Source organism: Thermobia domestica, chromosome 1 (genome assembly GCF_964235325.1).
Source record: "Thermobia domestica chromosome 1, izTheDome1.hap1.1, whole genome shotgun sequence".
Lineage (NCBI taxonomy): Eukaryota > Metazoa > Arthropoda > Insecta > Zygentoma > Lepismatidae > Thermobia > Thermobia domestica.
Window position 1 is genome coordinate 199043495 of NC_137454.1, and position 26143 is coordinate 199069637.

General features: G+C 33.8%; 1 protein-coding gene across 1 annotated transcript in view; it reads right to left on the reverse strand.

Moving 5' to 3' along the window:
• Positions 1 to 862: 862 nt before the first annotated feature.
• LOC145692778 (uncharacterized) overlaps positions 863 to 26143 on the reverse strand; it is a 99881-nt gene continuing 74600 nt past the window's right edge. Inside the window, exon 3 of the mRNA XM_081768246.1 lies at positions 863 to 5958. Coding sequence (XP_081624372.1) covers positions 5797 to 5958 — 162 coding nt within the window. The 3' untranslated portion in view covers positions 863 to 5796. The remainder of the gene's footprint in view (positions 5959 to 26143) is intronic.

Here is a 26143-nt window from a genome sequence, read left to right on the forward strand (position 1 = left end):
AGAATGACAGACATATATGTTAGTTTAAAGCCTTATAATCATGTCAACGTCTGTACTAATTGTTTTTAGTTGGGAGTGAAACATGTGACACTGGTTTCGGTGTGTGGCAAAGCCATCTGAGTTTAGAATAAAAATAACCTTAGGAGAGGCCGGTTGGTTCTCCTGCGTCAAGGAGCGTACCATTTTATCCTCGGAATTCAAGACCATCTGTAGTTCTCCTTAGATACAGCCTGAATCTATATACAATTTTAATTCTCAACACTGTGCCATATTTGAATTTCATCCAGTGGATTTATGTGTATTTGTGAAGAACTTTTTTTCTATTTTCTTTGAACTGAATTTAAATCTTAATGGTTTAATTTTACTCGCATCTTCCCTTCATATCTATTTATATGTCCCTTACTACTAGAAAATTAAGTTTTGTGACATGTAATTTTGATATTTATGAATATAATTTAATTTAAATAATATTCAATGTATTAACTGACGTAAATAAATTTTGGAAAAGGAACTGGCATTTAACTAGATTTTGAGGGGAAAATCAGTGAAATTAAACCATTGAATTTCTAGTTAATATCAAAGTCCAGTTTAATAGGCTAAAACGCATTATTCAACACAGTAAATCCACTCTGGCACTGTTTGTAGAAATATGGGTAACAAATCAATTTCAAACTCAACCTCTGATCTTTAAAGAGAATTTCACCTGCGTTGGTCCGTAAGTCGATCAGTCCTAGGAGTGGGAATGGGTAAACAGATACACTGACTTTTCTTTGGGAGTCGCTACAGGCCATACATGACACATATGGATTAAAATGTAACTAGGATTGACTAATAACAAAAGAAAAGAGACAAAACATATTTGTAAACATTATGTTTTAATATAGACATTTTATTCTATGCACAACAATAGGACACTCTTTTCAAGTAAATTGGAAACTATACACAAAATGATTTTTCTATGTACTTGAAATCAAAAAGTTAAACACACACATTTGCACATTCTTCCACTCACATAAATGGCATCCAAGACAGAATGAGAAATGATATTATATATAAAAGATAGTAATAACGTAAACACATTATAAATAAATAATTAGGTTGAATTTCCGTTCGACTAGTAACATTAAAGCTGCTTTCATTAAATGAACAACACTTTTACACAAATGTATGTACACTATAGTTATCTGCAAAGAGATTTGTTATATTGTTACTACATACGTACAATGTAAATAAGAAGGTAATTTGTTTGCAAGTCTACGCATATAAAAGATAGGTCTTAATCACTTCCTACCTCCTACTCATTAGTATGAACATATAGAGGTCACTATATTGTGATAAATAGAAAAAGAATTCTAAACTGAACTATACCTAGATTTATTGATTTATTTTAGAAGAAAACCGGTCGAAAATTGACGAACAAAGAGTACAAATATTTTATCTAACATAAGTTACCGATACATTATTATGGTTTAAAGGGAAGAGGAATAATGTACGTAAGGAATAATAAAGAATAGTGTATTTCCAATTTGTGCCAAGTTTATACACATACTAGTTATATACAAACAACTTAATCTCAACATAAGCAAATCACTTCATAAAAGTTACATATTTAATTTAGAAGTGCTTCTTACATGTTAGATGTTACCAATCAGCAACACCAATCAAATAATTAAGAAGAAAAATCAATCGTGAGTGCAAGTGCTTGTAATTTGTTGTATATAATAACAAGTTTATGATAACATACAATTGTAATTTCGTTTTACAAATTCTGCACTATTACTACAATACATATTGTATCTTTGACGAGAAAACTCTGAAAATTATTGAAACAGGTCGAGTAGCTAAGGTTTTCTTCTTTTATAAACGAAGTTAATACAGAAATAGTTAGGATTTTTTTTTAAATAAAGCTATCAACTTATTCTTTGGTCAGATACTTAAGTAATCATATGTTACTATTGCTGTATACTCTGGCTATTTGTAAAACTTCCAAACAATTGCAGTCAATTCGAGTATAGTTCGTTCCTCCAACAGGAGTCCAGTTTGTATACAAAGAATGCTGCCTTCTACGTGTAGTGGCTTGTGCTATAAATAAGTCATTGTTTGAGAGATCTTGCAGAAAACACCCCCAATAAGTATACGACCAACCAGGACCCTCATTTGAAGCAATTGACATTCGCTTGTCAACTCCATGTGCACTCCACGTGTGTCGCTATAGTTCCAAAGGTTGTCCTTTAAGCTAGTGTTCGATTCCCTGTTCCCAAGAGACCAGTTTCCACGTTATTACATTGCCTGACATCTGTTTCATATTAGCTGTAGTATTGGGAACAAAGAACAAACGTTAAAACCCCGCAAATGTAGTCAAAAAAGGGTTGGAGGGAGTACGGCATGCTGTTGTAAAAATCAGTATGGGAACTTGAAAGAAATTCGCCGAACTGCACTCTTATTGAGTGAACACACTATACTTAAGCAATAACAGAAAGTAAAATTAAGAGGAAATTTGCAGTCAATTCTAATATGGTACAAAATTTGAGTAACTGTGGTAAGAAAGGAAAGAGACAAATAAGTTGGAATCGGAAATTCAACCTTCTGTTTCGCGGAAGAGATACAAAGAAACAAACAAAACAGAAATACAGTTTTGAACATAAATATTGATGTTGTCTTTATTTCTTTTTTAATGACGTTAATAACAATACAACACACTCTTTCGCTTGAGGACTGTATTTCTGTGAACTGTATGCGACGAAAGACTATATTTTCATATGCATTTATATGCTATTTTCTTTTGTTGATAACTGTACACATAGCAAAGAGTGATAAAAATGAAAACAATTTTGATTTATGGTGGTAGCTTAAAATGAAAACATACTTAGAAAATTCTGGAAGATGGCTGATAGATTTTCTCCCCATTCTTTTCTCTACAAGTTCCGTATAAAAACTATAACCTTCGACGCTTTAAGGAAAAATTAAAGCAGTATTTATAATATTAATAAGAAAAAGCGTTGTTATTGTTACTATCTAGGTTTTAAAACTAACAGTAAGATTTTTCAACATGTATAATTTATGTCAATTTGGAAAACCTGTATATAGGTCTTAAAATTGGACTCAACTCAAGTTGAAAGTATTACAAGAACATCCTTTATATACTTTGCACTGCCAGATTCGCTGAAGAAATTATCCAACGTATATATTAGAAAAACAACATAGTTGATTCGCAGGCATAATTTACAAAACAAACAGAAAAAAATAGATACAGACATAATAACTGTGACCTAATAATTATATTTAATCTTTAATATAACACACCTCGACAGGGGCAGATCCAGGATGAGGTCAAGGGAGGGGCTGAACCATATTTTGCCGTTTTATCCAGTGTAAAGCAAGATTGAAGCCCATTTTATCCAGTGTATATCTGAGCGTCAAGGAAGGGCTATAGCCCCCCTTGGATCCGCCACTGCACCTCGATATATAATTAGGCTAAAGGGAACAAGTGACAAGTGCAAGTGAATGATTATGGGGTAATAGACAAAATTAAGAATATTACGTATCTAAGTGGGAAAACCCCGAGAAATTCCAAACCCTCTTCAAAAATGAGCACTCTACCTCTGTGTGACTATATTCGTAATTTAATATGAAGACACTTGAACTCCAATTTTATTACATTACTAGCAGCGTTCACCCCGCTTCGCTGCGGTCACCCCGGAACGCAATAAACTTTGTTACTTAGATAATTTTTACTTTTTCGCTTTCAAGTGATATGATAAAAACCATAGAAGATTGCAGTAAATGTTAACATTATATCGCCTGTCATTTATGTTAACCCGCCCCGCTTCGCTGCGGTCACCCCGGAACGCAATAAACGTTGTTACTTAGATAATTTTTACTTTTTCGCTTTCAAGTGATATGATAAAAACCATAGTAGATTGCAGTAAATGTTAACATTATATCGCCTGTCATTTATGTTAACCCGCCGAGTGACACGGTCATGCGGGTTGCATATAAATACGTTTATTTTTACCTATGATGAACTAACAAAGGATTTGTACGTTATGGACACTTGAATGGTCAATTATCTCAAGACACTGGTAATTAAAAATTAAAGTGATATGATAAAAACCATCTAGGGTCCAAATCCTAATAACCCCCCAAAAATGAAAGAAATTGGTTCAGCCGTATTAGCGTGATGAGGGAACAAAGGATTTCTACGTTCTCTTTTATATATATAGATAATCGACTGAAATGTAAAATTTTCACATTGCAAACAACGAATGAGCTCATTCTATGAGAGTCATGTCTTTCATAAATAAAACAATAAAATTTTTGAGAACGACTCTTATAGACAGAGGATAAGCTAAAATCAAGAATGACAATAATTTCGTTCATGACTCTTCACCTTATCTAATATAAAATGATACTGATTTTGAAGATCAGCTTACGCAGCATCCTACTAGTACGTACATAAAATTGCAAACCAAGTACTAATGTGGATATAGTACACCGATTTTTCTACACGGTATAATCAAGATATAGGCTTTACGGAAAAAAAATCTTGCCACACCCTTCTACTTTGCTTTGTTGTTATATAAATTGATTTCTTTTTTCACAATAGGCAAAGCGGATACTCATTTAGTAAAATATTTGTCATTTTCTATTTTAGATCCCTCCATGTACACTCCATTGTCAGTTGAAGAATAATATATCTACTGCTTTAATTAAGAGCTTTTGTACACGATTTCCAGAGAATTATGAGAAGGAGCTAAGTTCAATTGAACAATTGTGAGTACCGTTATAACACAAATTACTTCGATTACAACAGACATTTGTAAACAACAGTTCTGTTTTAAATTTTTAAAAAATCTGATTTTTTAAAACTATTTTATTTTTATCTGTAACAGGAATGTTCCATTTTACAATATAAACATTAACAATAAACTACTTTTAAATGGAAATAGTCGTAAGCCAAACCCTCTCAACATTGATTTGGTTCGACTGAAGAAAACGACTATCGAAATGGGCAGCAGAACAGGGAACCCTCCAACTATGAAGTAAGAATTTAAACTGTCCACCTACATCCGCTGGATTTAATTTTTTAAAAAAAAATGCAATATGACTGCAGCGTGATCTTCTAAAAATCTCACAGCTCAATATTTAACATATTTAAGACTTTAAAATATCAGAGGCTTCCTATGTGGTGCAGCTACTTAATTGATTCAGCTTACACAGAAATCCTAACAGCCATCTTTCCACAAAAGCAAAAGAGAAATAAAACACAAGATGAAAAATAAATTGGCAATGCAAATGAAATATAAATAATTTATATACGTAATTATAACACAATTAGAGTGCAAAAACTGTACTTAAATAGCTATGCATATATCATAAGATAAATTTTCACACACACACACACACGCACGCACGCACGCATACACATGTAGAAAGTTTTCTTTGTATATGTATTATATGTAGGATATAACACTTCCCAAGTATCGTACATACTCTTCATTTTGCTGGCACACGTCCACTTATGTTGCGTTAATGACTATCAAATTTTCGTGCATACCCTGTCTGCCTTTACGAAGTTCTGATTACCCTAAACACAGGAGAGAAAAAGTGGGAGAAAAACCTTAAAATTTGGTAAATTCGAATAGGTTCTCTTCCTTCCTCTTCTCATTTTGGCACAAACTGTACAACTAATACGCTCCATTTCCTTTCGGAATGGATGAAGAGCCTCCGTTCATCTTATTTCCCTATTTATTGTCCTTGACCTTGGTCCAGCTCCAAAGGTCACAATAGATCACATCATTCGGCGTTTTCATCCACACTGTTGCTATCGTCGCTTTCGTCAAGGTCATGTAATTGCTGCTGCTGTTGCTGTTGTTTCAATGCAGCCAGCCGCTGTTGCTGAAGCTCCAGGTGTTGTTTCCGCCATTTTATTCGTCGATTCTGAAACCACACCTTTACCTGCAAAGAAAAAAATAATTAAAATAAAATTACCTATCGTATCTTGTTCATGCAAGTAATTTTCTTGTTTTTACCAAACTAACGATAATAAAAAAAAAAAATAATAGGGTTACTGATATTAATAAAACAAGCATTAAGAGATGAACATGTATCCTCGTCGCCATAAGTGCCTTTACATCGCAGTGACGGGTATGTGACCGCGCAATACTCCAAGGAAGGGATGGTTGTATAAGAATTTGTGATTAATTTTGAAGAGTTTTTATTTTGACTAGGGAATTAACATAGGTGAAGGGAGTAAAGACACAGATTTGAAGCATCAGTTCACTGCTATTGAAGCATCAGTGCACGAAAAGATTCGTATTCTCAGTTTTTCTATTTATTGTTTTATATGTTAAGTTAAACACCACAATATGTATCACTGATATCGCAGATCGTATTATTTTTTAAAATCGTGTTTGTAACCTATTGTCAAAACATTCACCTCCAGACATGATGTAGAGAGAAGAGAAAGAGATACGACATCTGTAATATATGTATATGTGATTCACTAAGTAACTGTAGAAATTAGTTAAAGGACAGATAAGAGAGCGAAAAGGAGCTCTGGAAGTCTGAACTTTTTAGAAACGTCCTAGATAGGTGAAAATATAGTTAAAAATTGCCAAAGGTATCATGTAAATTACCTCTCTTTTCTTATATTCTAGTATACTTTTCCTTTCACATCCAAACATCTCTATTCAGAATTACGAGATAAAGGTGGAGAGAGAAACATTCCCATTTCAAGAATTATATCAGGAAAAAAATCTTTTGACTTAGACTAGATTCGAACTCGCAACCCTTGCATCCATGGCTCAGCGCTCTACCGATTGAGCTAACAACTACTGTTGGAAAAGCCAGATTTCTACAACTACCGGTTGCTGAATGGTGTGTATTAACCAAGTTTGCCGAGATAATTGCTTCATATAGCTATAATAATAATAATAATAATAATAATAATAATAATAAAGGAGAAGAAGAACAGGATCTAAAAAGTCACATATGTTAAAAGTTTGACGTGCAGAGTAAGTCCTAATATGAGATTTTATTAATTATATATAATAAATGTAAGCGTGGTTTATTCGTGCGTGCTACTCAAACTGCGCAACTCGCTACCTAGTCCCATAAGGGTTGTGCGCTTATGGTATAGTAGCCTAGCGTCCTCCAACCGTGAAGAATGTTTCTGTTTGAACCTATGCGTGCCCAAAGAGGAAGGAGATTGAAAGAAAGAAAAGTGGTTTAGAAATTATGCAAACGTAGAATATCTCACGAGGTGAGGTGATATAGAATTCAGCGTGTCTTTCAGCTACTACTCTATACAAGACGTGCATCTATGACTTAACGTGGAACCCGAACCACACGACTCCTGACGGGAATCGAAACCCATATCACCTCTAGTTCTATCATGGGAGAGACAGGAACATGTAAAAATAATCGAAAATTTCTTCTATCTTTCTGATAAAGAAAACAAAGTTGATACCAGATATAAATAACGAAAAAACATATGAATTTAAATGTAAAATTTGAGTCCAAAATACCCACTTATAAACAACTGCTGAATTTTAGAAAATAAAGACATGTAAATTGAAGTTATGTGATTAACTTGGAGCTTCAAAAACCAACACCCAGAAACCGCTGTGTAAAGTCTAACTGATGCAAATTTTTTTATTGCATAACTTGCTTTCGGCTAGGCGGGGAGTCCGCCCCCAGACGCTTGCATTTGCTCTTTCTCCGACCTCTCACTTCTCATATCCCTAAGACCTCTGATCTTAAGTGGTTTCGAGATATGGCTATCTTATTGTAACAATTTCAACTCCCAACTTTGACTTCCTGCTGTTTTTCTTCTAACCGTAATATATATATATATATATATATATATATATATATATATATATATATATATATATATATATATATATATATATATATATATATATATATATAACGCTGAAATACATCTTTAATCAAGATGTTTCTACTCTTAAGGGATTTTGGAATATGGCCAATCTATTTTACCAATTACAATTTAAACCTTTTTTTTTCTAAGGAAAAATGAAAAAACGCAGAAACATGTCTTTAATTGTTTTACTTGCAAAACCTAAACACCAATTTTCATTCCCGGCGGGAGCTCATGTATTTCGAATTCCACGTTAATCAGTAGGTTAACGTTTCATATAGCTTCGCTACTGAATGGGACGTTAAACTCAAAATCAACTCAACCAATTTTCATGTCAATAACCTTAACGATTTTCGAGTTATGACCATCCAATTATAACAATTGTAACTTTACCCTATTTTCTTCCTTTCTAGGGCAAATATCATAAAAACGCTTACATACATATCTAATTATTTTAAATGAGAAGTCCATATACCAAATTTCATGTCGTTAACACTCAAAGATTCCAAGGTATGGGCATTTTAAGATAATTGCCACTCCTCTTTCTCCCTTTTCCCTTCAAATTTCCAAATATTCTTCTTTTAGTGGAACCTTACATTACAAATCATATGCCCTTTCTAAACTTCAAGCAGTGTTGGGTAAGTTACTTGTAAAAATGTAACGCGTTACAAGTTACTTTACTTTCTCTTAAAATGTAACGCGCTAGTAACGCGTTACATGCCCCCAAAAAGTAACTGTTACTTTACTTCGAAAGTAACGCGTTACTAACGCGTTACTTTTAGGTCCGAAACTTTAAAAATGTGGAAAAAATTATGACTTCAATTTTCCGTACTACTATTACTACCGCTATTATTATTATTATTATTATTGCATGTTCTGAATCGCTTTATGTAAATGCAAGGACAAATTTTTACTTGATATATGAACATTTTCATATAATGTAACATTGATAAAATGCCATACTGCGTTACTCGTAGGGATGAGCACGAGCGAGTTCGAGCGGGTTTTATTTGACACTCGATTCGACTAGAAACAGACATCTTTAAGCTCGAGCCGAGAATTCGACTCGAAAAATTTCCATCAAATCGACTCGCATTGGGATCGAGTTCCGAGTCGACTCGAGCCAAATCCGGTGTGTAGTTTCGAGGACATTCTTCAAGTATATTACATAGACAGTGTAATTCTTATCAGTGACACTACAACTACTACTACAACTTGTATTATTATTATTATTAATAATAATAATTATTATTATTATTATAACACTGTATATAAAAAGAAAGATACGCAGTTTGTATTTGAATACTGAAAAACTAGTTGATTGTCAACCTCGGTAGTCGTGAAGTCTAGGAGTCAAGGACATTGTTCACGAGCTTCTGAATTTGGGTTGAGGGTCTAGGTTGAATATTCGGGCTCGAGCCAAACACTGTTAAAAGTTATAGGGCACTGGCCAAATGTCTTCAAAATTGCTCGGCCCGGGTGTAGAATTGTCAACGACTCGAGCAGATCGGCTCACAGCTCATTCACTATCGACCCGAACCGAGAAGTGATCCGAGCCAACAGCTCACGCAACCGACTTGGTTAGAGCCCTCGGCTCAGTTGAGCCGAACCGAGCAAATGGCTCATCCCTACCAAGCCAGCTCGAGCCGATGTTTCACCAACATTAAGGCCGGCTTGAGCCATCTTCTCAGTTGAGCCAAGCCGAGCTGAGCTTGTTATAAAAAATCTCTTGTGTTCTCGTTATCGAGACGAGACGAGATGCGAGCAGTGTCCCCTCTCGTGAGCAACACTAAAAGTATTGCATGGCTTTCGTTTTCCAGTGTAATCAGGCTATGATTTCAAGACGACTTAAAACGAACGAGCCATTTATCAAACTCGACTGAACTCGAAATCGAAACTCGATGCGAAAAACTGAATCGGCTCGGAACTCGACTCGAGGATATTACCCTTGACTTGACTCGAAACTAGACTTGAATTCGAGTCGAGTCGAGTTTTAGCTTGACTCGTGTTCATCCCTATGCGTTAGAAAAAATGGTTGCTTATTATTATTCTGCTAAACTAATTATATAATAATAACAATGTTGTTATGTAAAATTAAAAATAAAGAATATAGAGAAACATTACACTACTCTATAATCAACGGGACTCTAGGATAAGCAAACTGATCTGAAAGAACTCCAACATTACATACCATCAGAAAACTATTTTCTAGTAATAAAGTAGGCCTGCTCATCAAAACACTGTTTATTCATATTAGCCCCTTACTGTATATCGTTAATTATGGCACCCTAGTTGTTGATAAATATTTTCCGCGGGGCACTTCAAGACACTTTATTTTAAATTCTGTCTACCATCATCCTCAGCTCTTAAGAAAAAAGTATTCTTTCAAATGTTCGAACGGTAAAATATTTTCGTTCTCCATCTTTATAAAAACAACACCAATCAAAGTAAAATAGACTACTGGTATCATTGCAACCTAGTTCACTCACTGAATGTATTGATTTGGAGCTATCAAAGTCTACGACAAAATCTTCCAGGTGCTTGCAATCAGTACACGTGATTTCCTTAAGGCTGTCCTCATCTTCAAAAAACAGCAAGTGGCACTACAAACTTATCTGTTTCTCTGTGTGTTGTGACTGTCAGTCACTGACATACGTAGTTCATGCTCGATTGTTTCATTCTGAGAAATTCACTTACAGGAAAGAAACGTTTCCGAAAAAAAAAATACATATATTGTAGTTACTCATCCGAAATGTAACGCGAAAAACGTAACGCAAACTAGGTACGTTACTTAAAAATTTGTAACGCGTTACCGTTACAGTTACTTTTAAAAAAATGTAACGCGTTACTAGGAAACGTTACTTAAAAAGTAACGCGTTACAAGTAACGCGTTACTTGCGTTACGTTACTTCCCAACACTGACTTCAAGTTTCTAGCTTAAGCGGTTTGGCCTAGCGTTGATCAATCAGCCAGCCAGAACTTGTTATTTTATATAGAAAGATACATAATAAAGCAAATTAATGACAAAAATATTACTACAAAAGCAATATAGCAAAGAACTCATATACTGTGTTAAAATATGTAGATATTCATTCATTTGGTAAATTTCATAAAACTAAGGGCACAAGCTTAGCGTACGTGCGTTTGGCGTGGGAGACCCAGGTTCGATTCCCGGTGGGAGCTCATGTGATTCGGATTCCACGTTAACCAGTAGGTCTACATATCATATAGCCTCGCTGCTGAACGGGATGTTAAACTCAAAATCAGCTCAGCTCTGCTAAGGGCATAAGCAGCGTGGACCTACGGCTTTTTGGGTCCAACCACAGATGACAAAATTACACTCCTATTGCTTTACAATTGCTGTAAATCCCCCTTGTTTGGAAATGAACGGAACTTGACATTCGCTTCACCAACTTTTCTATTTCGTGTGTTCATTTTAAAGCCGTACACAGCGCATGAGGGCATTGCTAAAGTTTTCAAAGTCAATGTAAGAAATACAGATGAGTTCTATTTACACAATGTGTACAGTAGAAAATATTCAATAATATTCCACATAGAAAATATCATACACAACAGTGTGTAAGAAATTCATCAAATGTTTAAAAATCAAAGGAAACGTACTTCAACACAAATGCAATTAAAACCTGACTCTGAGAGCGCAATAATGTTATCTTGTTCGAAGGGTCAGTGATTTTGTGCCGAACAGGCTGAGCGTGGGCTTACCCTGCTTTATGTTTCGCAACATTGCTCTTGGTCAGGTGGTTTATTGCTTGTGCCTTTAGGTATTTGCCCTAAAGCTATACAGCGAGTTGTGTGCGTTCTTCCTTCCCTGCCCCTCGCTGGCGAAAATATTATTTGCTTTTCATGCATTAGGCTTTTGTGAATGTTTCTGAAAACTTTTAACAGTGTGAGTGTTTGGCTCGAGCCCGAATATTCAACCTAGAGCCTCAACCCAAATTCAGAAGCTCGTGAACAATGTCCTTGACTCCTAGACTTCACGACTACCGAGGTTGACAATCAACTAGTTTTTCAGTATTCAAATACAAACTGCGTAAGGGGGCGCGGTGGCTCAGTGGTAGAGCGTTCACCTCTGGTGCTTGGGGTCCCGGGTTCGATCCCAGCTCCCGCCAAGTGAACTTTGTGGTGGACAAACACCGTGCTCGTGGGTTTTCTCGGGGTTCTCCCGTTTCCTCCCACTTTCTTCATTCCACCATTTTCACTCATCTCTCATTATCACCGTCTCCTTTAGCCTCACCGGCATAACCGTGGGACGTAAAACTTAAAGATTTTACAAACTGCGTATCTTTCTTTTTATATACAGTGTTATTATAATAATAATAATTATTATTATTATTAATAATAATAATACAAGTTGTAGTAGTAGTTGTAGTGTCACTGATAAGAATTACACTGTCTATGTAATATACTTGAAGAATGTCCTCGAAACTACACACCGGATTTGGCTCGAGTCGACTCGGAACTCGATCCCAATGCGAGTCGATTTGATGGAAATTTTTCGAGTCGAATTCTCGGCTCGAGCTTAAAGATGTCTGTTTCTAGTCGAATCGAGTGTCAAATAAAACCCGCTCGAACTCGCTCGTGCTCATCCCTACGAGTAACGCAGTATGGCATTTTATCAATGTTACATTATATGAAAATGTTCATATATCAAGTAAAAATTTGTCCTTGCATTTACATAAAGCGATTCAGAACATGCAATAATAATAATAATAATAATAGCGGTAGTAATAGTAGTACGGAAAATTGAAGTCATAATTTTTTCCACATTTTTAAAGTTTCGGACCTAAAAGTAACGCGTTAGTAACGCGTTACTTTCGAAGTAAAGTAACAGTTACTTTTTGGGGGCATGTAACGCGTTACTAGCGCGTTACATTTTAAGAGAAAGTAAAGTAACTTGTAACGCGTTACATTTTTACAAGTAACTTACCCAACACTGCTTGAAGTTTAGAAAGGGCATATGATTTGTAATGTAAGGTTCCACTAAAAGAAGAATATTTGGAAATTTGAAGGGAAAAGGGAGAAAGAGGAGTGGCAATTATCTTAAAATGCCCATACCTTGGAATCTTTGAGTGTTAACGACATGAAATTTGGTATATGGACTTCTCATTTAAAATAATTAGATATGTATGTAAGCGTTTTTATGATATTTGCCCTAGAAAGGAAGAAAATAGGGTAAAGTTACAATTGTTATAATTGGATGGTCATAACTCGAAAATCGTTAAGGTTATTGACATGAAAATTGGTTGAGTTGATTTTGAGTTTAACGTCCCATTCAGTAGCGAAGCTATATGAAACGTTAACCTACTGATTAACGTGGAATTCGAAATACATGAGCTCCCGCCGGGAATGAAAATTGGTGTTTAGGTTTTGCAAGTAAAACAATTAAAGACATGTTTCTGCGTTTTTTCATTTTTCCTTAGAAAAAAAAAGGTTTAAATTGTAATTGGTAAAATAGATTGGCCATATTCCAAAATCCCTTAAGAGTAGAAACATCTTGATTAAAGATGTATTTCAGCGTTATATATATATATATATATATATATATATATATATATATATATTACGGTTAGAAGAAAAACAGCAGGAAGTCAAAGTTGGGAGTTGAAATTGTTACAATAAGATAGCCATATCTCGAAACCACTTAAGATCAGAGGTCTTAGGGATATGAGAAGTGAGAGGTCGGAGAAAGAGCAAATGCAAGCGTCTGGGGGCGGACTCCCCGCCTAGCCGAAAGCAAGTTATGCAATAAAAAAATTTGCATCAGTTAGACTTTACACAGCGGTTTCTGGGTGTTGGTTTTTGAAGCTCCAAGTTAATCACATAACTTCAATTTACATGTCTTTATTTTCTAAAATTCAGCAGTTGTTTATAAGTGGGTATTTTGGACTCAAATTTTACATTTAAATTCATATGTTTTTTCGTTATTTATATCTGGTATCAACTTTGTTTTCTTTATCAGAAAGATAGAAGAAATTTTCGATTATTTTTACATGTTCCTGTCTCTCCCATGATAGAACTAGAGGTGATATGGGTTTCGATTCCCGTCAGGAGTCGTGTGGTTCGGGTTCCACGTTAAGTCATAGATGCACGTCTTGTATAGAGTAGTAGCTGAAAGACACGCTGAATTCTATATCACCTCACCTCGTGAGATATTCTACGTTTGCATAATTTCTAAACCACTTTTCTTTCTTTCAATCTCCTTCCTCTTTGGGCACGCATAGGTTCAAACAGAAACATTCTTCACGGTTGGAGGACGCTAGGCTACTATACCATAAGCGCACAACCCTTATGGGACTAGGTAGCGAGTTGCGCAGTTTGAGTAGCACGCACGAATAAACCACGCTTACATTTATTATATATAATTAATAAAATCTCATATTAGGACTTACTCTGCACGTCAAACTTTTAACATATGTGACTTTTTAGATCCTGTTCTTCTTCTCCTTTATTATTATTATTATTATTATTATTATTATTATTATTATTATTATTATTATTATAGCTATATGAAGCAATTATCTCGGCAAACTTGGTTAATACACACCATTCAGCAACCGGTAGTTGTAGAAATCTGGCTTTTCCAACAGTAGTTGTTAGCTCAATCGGTAGAGCGCTGAGCCATGGATGCAAGGGTTGCGAGTTCGAATCTAGTCTAAGTCAAAAGATTTTTTTCCTGATATAATTCTTGAAATGGGAATGTTTCTCTCTCCACCTTTATCTCGTAATTCTGAATAGAGATGTTTGGATGTGAAAGGAAAAGTATACTAGAATATAAGAAAAGAGAGGTAATTTACATGATACCTTTGGCAATTTTTAACTATATTTTCACCTATCTAGGACGTTTCTAAAAAGTTCAGACTTCCAGAGCTCCTTTTCGCTCTCTTATCTGTCCTTTAACTAATTTCTACAGTTACTTAGTGAATCACATATACATATATTACAGATGTCGTATCTCTTTCTCTTCTCTCTACATCATGTCTGGAGGTGAATGTTTTGACAATAGGTTACAAACACGATTTTAAAAAATAATACGATCTGCGATATCAGTGATACATATTGTGGTGTTTAACTTAACATATAAAACAATAAATAGAAAAACTGAGAATACGAATCTTTTCGTGCACTGATGCTTCAATAGCAGTGAACTGATGCTTCAAATCTGTGTCTTTACTCCCTTCACCTATGTTAATTCCCTAGTCAAAATAAAAACTCTTCAAAATTAATCACAAATTCTTATACAACCATCCCTTCCTTGGAGTATTGCGCGGTCACATACCCGTCACTGCGATGTAAAGGCACTTATGGCGACGAGGATACAATCAGAAACAATATTAAGTATAGGTTGGAGCTATCATTTCTTATACCTCCACCCTATACTTAATATTGTTAAAGATCCATGTATTATTGTGCTTAAAATACGCCCAATTACATCCGTGGTAATACATACATTATATCTCCAATCTATATTTAATATTCTTTCTGACAGTACCAAGTGAATTAGATCCACGTGTTCCTATGCTTAAAATACACCCAATTACATCCGTGGCAATACGGATATTATTTTAGACTTTTAAAAAAAGAATTGTTATATGATCAAATGCATAATTTAGCCTACCACCTGAAAACTTGAAGAAATATATTGTTAATAGTAACTAACGGTCCTTGCGATGAACTGCCAAAATATGTATATTTAATAATGTATCTCCTCATTCGACAAAGACCTTTCCATTTCTTTCTTTCTTGTTGATATTTTGTGTAAAATGCTGTAGAGATTTGGATTGTTGTGTAGTAGTTATATGATATAAATAATTTCGGCATTTATTCCGAAGTTGGGCGTCCGCTTTCGCCACGTTTTTTCGTTGTTATCTCATTTCCACACTTTCTGCAATTTATTATTAGGTTTATTAATCCGTGCTCTTCACAAACTTTTAAAAGATTTTGCTCGTTATCAACGTATTGCTTCACAAATGTTAAAACTGTTAGTTCATTGTCCTTGTACATTCACCATGTTGATAACATAAATACTCGTTTCTTTCCCACAATGCAACTGTTCGGTTACCTTGCGCCAAGTAGTTCCCTCCGCTCGCCGTATAGTCCTATGTTTATAACCGCTTATATATAACAAATAAACAGGTTTTTCGAGCACAGGCTCTTATATATTATCAAGCACACAAACGATCAAATTATCCATATATTTCCTGTAAATTTTAAAAATTTTGCTGGAAACGGACGCCCAACTTTGGAACTTAACCCATAATTTCTCTATTACAAATACATGGAATGATCTCCATTCTACCATTTCATCCATTCCTCATCATCACCGTCTCCTTTAGCCTTGCCGGCATATCCGTGGGACGTAAAACTCAAGAACATGAACACATGAATTTCATGCTTCTTTCTTCAAGAAATATCCTACAGAAATAAGGATCAGGATTTTTTTTTTTTTTTTTTGATTATGTGAACACTATTAATGACTTAATCTCAATTTTTGGGTGTCATAAAATATTTATCTTCATTATTTTGAGTTAGAGTTTAGTGCCTATTTTTCAAATTAAACACTGTCCATGTTTTAGTGCCTAAATATCCAGACACTACTCATAACATTCCTAGGTAGTATCATCTCACGAAATTTCACAATGCCGTATTGTTGCATGGAGGCCGTAACCTGTATTATTATTATTATTATTATTATTATTATTAATAATAATAATAATAATAATAATAATAATAATAATAATAATAATGTACCTCCAACTGTATTACAATTTGTTTGTGGAGCTCACATTTTGTGTGTAGTTATGGAAATAGTGTTTTATGTTGAAGACAGAACGTTCCTACGATTTGTAACGAGTGTTGACTCCTAAAAATTCCTTTATATAAGTGTTTACTCTGTCCATGTATCAGTTCAGGAGACACACCATCAATTTTGGCCGGGAAGTATAAAAGGTCAGAAGTTAGGAAAAGAGTTCGTTTGATGGAGATGATCCATCTAGTTGATCTCAAGACACTGAGAAACAAAAATCGGTTCCCCATGTATTCCTCTAGGAACAGGTTGTAATCACGCCTGCCAAATATGCAACTAATCTTACTTTAATGTTTTAATGAGTTGTCTACTTCGTAGGATATTATTAATCTAAAACTCCTTTATTAATGAGTTTGGTTCAGCAAAAACTCCTTTGATAAGGTTCCCATGTATTCCTATTGCAAGGGGTTTGTAATGCTGTAGGGATGCCACAAACTAAATTCCTTCACCTGATATACACTATATGATATTGCTACATATTATATAAAAGAAATAAAATAAGTTATAATATTTTTTTTTCTTAAATCATTAGGAGCAGATCCTTATCAACGAATGGAATCGGACACGTAACATGTAAGTCTATGCTGTAGCTCAGGGCGCAAAATTTCCGGTCGCCAGGTCGCCACTGGCGACTAGAAATGTAGCCAGTAGAAATGTAGAGCTGGTGACCAATGTTCAGTAGAAATGGTTTCTGCCTAAACTCACAAGGCTGAATACGGAATGTGAAGTCTTCACAACGGACGTGAAAAGAGCAAAATATAAACTTTTGTTTTCTTCATTGACGTTGAATCAGACACAGAAAAAGATTTACAGTGAAAACTTCATTACGAGATTCCTAAATTTGCTTTCAATTGTCATATTTTGTTCAGTTTTACCTGTGAGTACTGCTTCATAAGAGAGAGGCTTCAGCAGTCTCAACAGAGTTAAGGCTGCCTACAGGAATTCACTGAAGACTGATGTATACTGGATGATTGGCCGACAATTTCCATGAACGGCCTTTCATTTAAGAACTTTGATCCGAAAACTGCAATTGACAACTGGTAGTTTATTGCAGAGAGAGAACGTTACACAAACGCGAAGTCTTAAAAGCTAAGATATTTTAAAATATGTATATGAATTGTCCAATTCAAAATTGATTATTCTGAATCTAATTGTCTGTTTTTGAATGTTATGCCCTGATGTAATCTCTCTTTTTGTCAAACCAAAGGCCGTGGGGGGAGGGGGAAAGACCTCTCATAATTTGTACTTGAGAGATACTGGCGACCATCATTTTTGAATTGGCGAGTGCGTCTGACTTTCAAATTTTGGGTCCTGTTGTAGCTGATTGTTCGTTTTTGTTTTTTTCTTTTTTTTTTTACCTACAATTACCATCATGTTTACTAGAAATGTCATGAAATACAAAATGGCTACATACTTTATTCGGTTAAGTAGGTTATATATAGCGTTTATATCGTTTAAAAGGTTATTGTATTAATATATAAATACCTTATATCTCGTTTTTCCGATGGCCATAAAAAACTTTCATGTTGTAAACGCACAGAGAAAATTGCAAAGCAATTTTACTTCTAATTGAGTTTTATTTATTTACTTTTATTATTCATTTGGCCTCGGTCATTCCTCCAGCTATAGATTTCTCGATACTGGTTCTCTACTAATATATATATAACTGATCTTTATTAACCTTGATTCCCAAGGGAAAAAACGGAAAGCATCCAGGTGATAGGTCGTGATATATACCACGATACTGCTCCTGAATCGATCTAAGATGAATAACTTTTATTTCTTTCTCTTTTTATTGCGTATATGCATGAGAGATTTCAAGTCCATATGGCTCTATTACTACTTTATATCAATATGACATAATAAGAATAATAAATAAACTAATCGTTTTATTTACATACATAGATGTATCCTATATATACACATTAAAACATTCATTTGCCTGTTTCTTATTTTTTGTCCTATTATACATTCTTTACACACACAAAGCTAATTAGATCTTACCACTGAATATGAATTCAGAGTTTATCTGCCCGAAATTTTTACAAAACGAGAAGAAATACAAGATCCCTTCAATCCTACACCTATTTCATTATAATGAATAAATGTTAAGACATCATGAATATAACGGAAAGAGTAAAATTAGATATTACTCTTTAGCTCTGGATGAGCTATTATTCTCAACTTATTAGCCCTCGGCAGTTTTAAATACCTTCTAGTAGAGTAGTTGTACGAGATAAACATGCACTTTACACTTCTTGGAAATTTAGGAAAATTGAGGTCAGTCCACTGACAAGTGTTATTATATTCGTACTTCAAAGGTGATACATCCTCATGTGGTCAATAAGCAGAAACTGCAACTCGTTAGAGCTGCTTGGAGAGGGAGGAGAAGTTGTCATGTGGAAACACCTTGGTAAGAAGTATGACGAGCGGCACTATATTCATTCCCCTTTCATCTATATTATTTTGAGCAAATACACTGATAAACCGACTCTTCTTAACAATGGAAAATATGCACCGATTTCCTGTAAAAGCAAATCAAAAGAGCCTGTTCAAAGGAGCCTTGAACAGAATCCCTCTATTGCCACCAGCGTTTAAAAGAAATTTTCAATGTTGGAAATTTCCTAATCTGTAAACGTGTGATTACTAATCGAGTCGCAAATGTATGTTTGTGGTCCCCGTTGCTAAAAGAGTTTTAAAAAAAATACAGAGTAGGCTACAAACTGTCAGCACTCATTCTTTGATTTCATCAGAAAAATACCGCTGAAAGTTGAAGTACGCATTCTTTACTAGCAGTTGCGTCATTTCAGATTTTGTCCGGGGAAGGCAAAGTTGTCCATCGAAATAAGAATTTTACGTTTTCTCACTAATTTTTTTAGTATATAATTTATTTAAAAAAACATTTTTTTTCAAACTCAATCTACCTGCCTCCCCAAAGAACGCTCCTGTTTACTAGGTTGTGCTGTACAAGTACAATGTACAGGAGTGTTTTTTTTTTCAATTTTTTTAGTTTCCGGCATACTAACTGTGAAATTTAAAATCCTACGGCACACCTATTGTTTTCATAGCTAATGCGTAGTTATTGTAAATTTGACCATAAACATAGGGGTATATCGAATGTGTTTGTACTCAACCTAGTAAAATGTTTTGTCCTTATCTCCTTTATTCTTTTTTTTTTTTTTTTTTTTTTTTGTCCTCAATTGTCATACATTTTAAAATTTTATCTGTAATACACTTAAAACACAATAAAATAAATAGCTGATTATATTATAGTAAGAGTGCGGGTGGGTTTTAATTACCTTTGTGATTGTGTACAACCATATGAAAATTTGTGGCTACGCTTATGGGCATAAAGAAACATTACTTACGAAACTGTAACTTTTTTACTATTTAATAATAAATAAATAAAAATAAAAATAGTTATTGTTACAGTTTCAAAAAATATCACTATAAATAGTAAACTTTTCTATTATTAATTCCAATATCAAAACGTTCTATCGCTACACCAGTGGCTTCATTGCTGCACACCGTTTGAATATGGCTAGTGTATAGTGTAAAATTCGAATGATTTTCTTATTCGAATAAGTCACTGAAATAATTATATTCGACTTTAGAGATACTTAAATTGTAAAGCGCCGTTATGATGTAGCTGAGCCGACACATTATAGAATATTTTAAAGAATGTTGAGAGGAATACTGCGCTGTATCGAATGATATAAAAAATTAAATCTACCGGAAATTAGTAAACAAAACAGACACAAAAAATGGATTGTTAATGATATAGTAAAGGAGACAGTTTTGTGATTTGGTCGGTAATATGAATCTGTAAATGTATAGAACCCCGGATCAAACATCGAAAAATTAATCCAATTATATTAGTATTGATATTTTATGTTTTGTAATCTTAACGTAAAGTAATTAATAATCAGATGATGCAGCGTGCAATTTCAAAGAAACAAAGCGTCCAATAGTTCATTTAAATTTTGGATAAATATTTATATATATTTAGGAGTTAATTTTTAGTTTACTAGAACAGCCCTTGACGAATTATGCACTGTAATGATTGTAATAATATAATGAAATAGGAAAATTGGATGCAAATATAGGTAAGGGTGTTAAGACAATACAGAATAATTTTCAATTAATGCATTGCATAGATATTCGTATGTTGTTTCCCTAAATACTGCATCATCTAGTTGGCAATGTACAGATTGATTATTACTGGTCGAGTTCATGTACATCTGGTAGAAAAGCGAAAGTTGATGTTTTTACTACGGAAGTTTCTCTGTCTGTACCCGAACCTAAAAACAATTAGTCTATAGAATTGTGAAACATCCTATTACTGAAGTTAGAAGGATGGTAAGAATGGAGCATTTAAAAATTTTAACAATTCCAGAAGAAGGAAATGCAAAGTTAGGAAACTGTCTACTTAAAACAAAGTAGATATTGAAATTTAGATTCAATTAATAACACATGGAACCTAAACTTCTATTTGGTAACGCCATATCTCTAATGGTGTCTTCCCGTTCTACCTAAAGACCCTCAAGCAGTTTGTAGAAAATATTTTAAATGATCTTATTTTTAGGCAGAACGGGAATACCCGTTCTGCCTAATCTTTGGAGATGGGGAATTCTGTGCAAAAGGGATTTCTTCTAGCAAATTTTTCGTCAGTAACTGTAACAAATTTTGTAAGAAGAATAACTATTTTTTTCATGTTTCATCATAAATTATGTTATTCTACTTGTTCTCGGAAATGTTATTCTAGATACAGTTCTGTTATTAGGAGTGTTATTCACATCTACTTTAGTACAAATGAATGTTGTGTGTGTGTGTGTGTGTGTGTTTCTTTTTAATACTGAAGGGAAGTGAAAAATTGATTGACTGTGGCAAGAAAGCAGTGACATTGTAAATGAAATAAACATAAAACAAATTTAATTCGATCTAATATTAAGTCATTTCACAACAAAATTTTATTTCGTTTTCCAGTAATTCATCTCCAACATGCTAAGGCTCGCAGTACGTAAAAGGTGCCACAGTTGAGATCCTCAAAACATGTTTGGCCATATATTAAACAAACAATGCAAGAGGATGCATAAGACGGTCCTTATCTCCGATTATCTGACCTTCTGATTTGATTGGAACTTACAAAAAACATACAAGTATTCCAATATGTGATATTGATATTTTGTATTGCTGCTATTTACATTGATAATATAAATATGAAAATAGAAGTATATATGATACTATTGCATATGGTATAGAATTATGTATAGAAGATAAATCAGTTGATAAGGTGATGCCGAAAAAGGAGTTGTGATACAGAAGACTAAGACTCTTTCTTAAGGGCCGCCTTACTTATGCTCTTGCATTGTTTACTTAATATATGGACAAGCATGTCTTGAATATGTGAATTGTGGCACCTTTTACGTACTGCGAGCCTTACCATGTTGGAGATGAATATTGGAAAACTGGATAAAATTTTGTTGCGAAATGACTTGATATCAGACCGAATTAAATTTGTTTTATGTTCGTTTCAATTAAAATTTCAAAGGGCTCTCTTGCAACTGAGTCAATCAATTTTCCATTTCCTTGCAGGTCCTTTTTTTTTTTTTTTTTGAATCACTTTCATCTTTATTAAAGTAGATGTAAATAACACTGCTACTAACAGAAATGTATCCCAGACATTCTTCCGAGAAGAACAAGTAGAATAACATCTAAAATTTATGATGAAACTTGAAGATATATTTTTAGTGGTTTAGAGTTCACCTCTGGTGCATGGGTCCTGAGTTTGACCCCAGTTTGCACCAAGTGAGTTTTGTCGTAGACAAACACCGTGTGCATGTGTTTTCTCGGGGTTTTCCCGTTTGTTCCCACTTTCTTCATTCCACCATTTCATTCATTTCTCGTCATCACCGTCTCCTTTAGCCTAGCCAGCATAACGTTGGACGCAAAACTTCTTAGAAACTCTGTAAGAATTACTAAACATATTATTACGAATCCAGGATAAAATCCAAGAGACAAAACCCAAGGAAAATTCTGACAAAACGGACTAAAATCAAGGGACAGAATCACAGGCGCAGCCTAATAAAAGGATGATTTATTTTATCTTCAACTGCCATACATGTAAAATATTATCTTCTAATTCTTCACTCAATTGAAATAACATTTTAAAAAAAATAATGAAAACCAAATAAAATGAGTAAGACTCTTATAGTAAGTATATATTTCACGTTTTTGCAAAAAAAAAAAAAAAAAAAAAAAAAAAGGAAAAAAACGATCAGCATTTCAGAACTAAAACAAATAAGATTTATACAACACTCAAAATAAAAGACTGCTACCTTATAAGGATGAACATTTTTTTAAAAAAAGAAAATCAAATAACATCACAGTTACTTTTCGTAATTAAAAAGAATAATCTTACAGTAATGTGCTAAAGATATTTCAAATGTATTACATGTATAATAAATAGGAGTATCCAGAACTTTCATATGAGTGTGTGAAAATAATTAAAGTTAAATTGCCCTTTTATTATAATATTTTTACATTTTATTGGGTTTTCAGTATTTTAAAAGAAAGAAAAGGTTATTTTAGTAAATCGAAAAAAATACTGATAACATTTTAGAATACCTGATAAGTGAAGAAAAAATAATCATATATGGTGTGCACTGGTACAACAAACATATACTCCTATGATTCTGTCCCTTGGATTTTGACTGCCTTGTCAGAATTTTCTTTGGATTTTGACCGCTTGGGTTTTGTCCCCGTTCTCGTTGCTATAGTCATTATATACCTATATGAGTTCCAATCTGCATAAAAACACACTAGGAGTCAAGCATTTCGGTGTTGTAAAAAAAATTCAGTGTGTTTCCTTAAAAGAAATTCCTCCCCACATAAAATTCCCTGTCTCCGAAGAATAGGCAGAACGGGAATTCCCGTTCTGCCTAAAGATAAGATCATTGAAAATATTTTCTACAAAGTGCTGGAGGGCCTTTAGGCAGAACGGGAATGAATCTCCCTAATGATAGAAAAAGGGAGACTCCTTCTGTATCTTAATACGTGAGAAATAGATTTAAAAAAAAGAAAAGAAATAAGCTTTCCGTTAAAATTTACGAACATTTTTTTCTAAATCCTTTCTAGTATTTTCTAGTATGTTAAAAAAAACTCAGAACTACGTTTCTTAATCATATCTCTATTTAGATATAACTGTAGATATTTCGGGATTTAGACAGACTTTTGTTTTATATGGTAGTTTGGACAAAGCGAATAATTTTCTGGAAAAAAGAAAATTGATATACCAATATTAGTAGTTGAAAATGCATTATTTTAATATCCTTCTTCTTTATATTTACAGTACAGTAGATGCTTCATTAGTACTTAGGGTCTACAGCTGCTATTACAAAACTTCTTGACAGTCAATGTTGCAAAAAAAGCGAGAAGGAAACAATGTGAAACTTACTAAACGACTATAGACTAAACAAGAATTTCTCAAACATTAGTCCGTAGACCACCGAGAGATCCTCGAGGTACATTCTTGAAGTCCTGTTTCATCGAACATTACTTGAAAAATGACAGAGAGATAAAATCCAAGTGAATTGCTCATTGCGTGTGCACTAAGTGTGGATTATACTTATAAACAATACACTATGTACTTTAACAAGGTAAAGATTCTACAAATTCTTACAGGTTAAGCCTTCAATTATTTACGCAATGAGTATTTTGTTCTACTAATACAAAACCAAAATAAAATTATAGGAAACGTACGTATGAAACTTCAATGAATTGTAGTGGTATGTGTTCAAAATATTATACAGTATTTCCTATCGAAGGAACGAAAATATGGTGGTTCGTAGAACATTCTGACTGACAATAAAATAAAATAAATATTAAAAACATTATTTATTTTATTTTAAAAAAATAAAAATAATTCTGTTTTCAAGAAAATTACTTTATCACTAAATTGATCGTACAGTAAAACCTGTCTTTAGCTGAATCGAACAGAACTCCCAAAAGTTTCCGTTAAATATAGAAAAAATGAAATGGACTTTTTGAGTTTTACGTCCCACGGTTAGCCGGCTAAGCTAAAGGAGACGGTGACGATGAGGAATGAATGAAATGGTGGAACGAAGTGGGAGAAAGCGGGAGAACCCCAAGGAAACCAACGCACATGGTGTTTGTCCACCACAAGGTTTACTTGGCGGGAGCAGGGTTTGAACCGGGAACCCCATGCACCAGAGGTGAACGCTCTACCAATGAGCCACCGCGGCCCCCCGTTAAAAATAGGTTTCCTGTTAATGAAAGATAGCACTATAAAAATAATAGATTATATAATGGACATACTGAGATAAAATAAGATGCTGTACCTACCTTAGTCAATTTACAGTATTTATATCTACTACGCATTAATACACGCAAAACTTACAATGAACAGGAAAAAAATTACTGTACACACGTTAACTTAATTTTTCCAATAATCAAAGAGGGTTTTCTGTACACATTGCTGCTTGTATGCTCATCTTTCGACAGAGACTTTAGCCTGAGAAACCACACTAAGCATATCAGTATCATTTCGACATAAGGCAAATGTTGCAGTTCCTTTAAACTTTTGAGAGAATATAGATAAGTGTTTAGCCTACACTCTTCTTCCAACTCAATGCCTTATTTCTTTTCTATCTCCACCTCCACTTCTCCTTTTAGACTTTCCGTATAATTCTCAACGAAAGCATGTATATTCGTCTGTATGTTTCGATTTGCACATCACTGTCTGTTTTACTAAAATATATGTCTAACCTTTCATAGTACGTCTAAAAACTTTTTAAATGCTGTACTCCGAAACTTAGAAATTTTTCGAAAAGAGGCTTATTTTGATTTCCGTTCTCCGTGTAAAACAGTTTCTGTTTAAAGAAGGGGATTTAATAGAGTTTTGCCCAGTAAATTCATAGGACCATGAAATATTTATTTTTAATACAAGTTTCCACTTAATAAAGGGCCGTTAAAGACAAGTTTTATTGTATCTAAAAGCGCTCCCCATGTTTCTTTTTGTTTGTTTTTAGTAAGGCATAAATATTTTTCAAAGTAATCTTGTTGTAAACAGATTTTTTTTTTTTACTTTTTAATACTGGTTTTATACTTTTTTTTTACTTTTTAGTACTATTTATATTATTTTGTTTGTATTTTTTTAAATCACGTTTTTTTAAAATATTTTATTTTATTTTCTGCTTTTTAGTCATTAAATATATCTTCTATCGTTGTAAAATTTTATTTGTTCCCTTTCCTACATGTTTGCTGAGAGTCGATATCTTTTGACACTATAGTCTACCTTAGTTTTTTTTTTTTTTATGTGTGTGTTGGCGGCGAAAAGAAGTAATGGAACTAATAACAAAACCAAAAAAATATTAGGCGCTCTAAGTGATCTATTATATAAAAGAGAACGC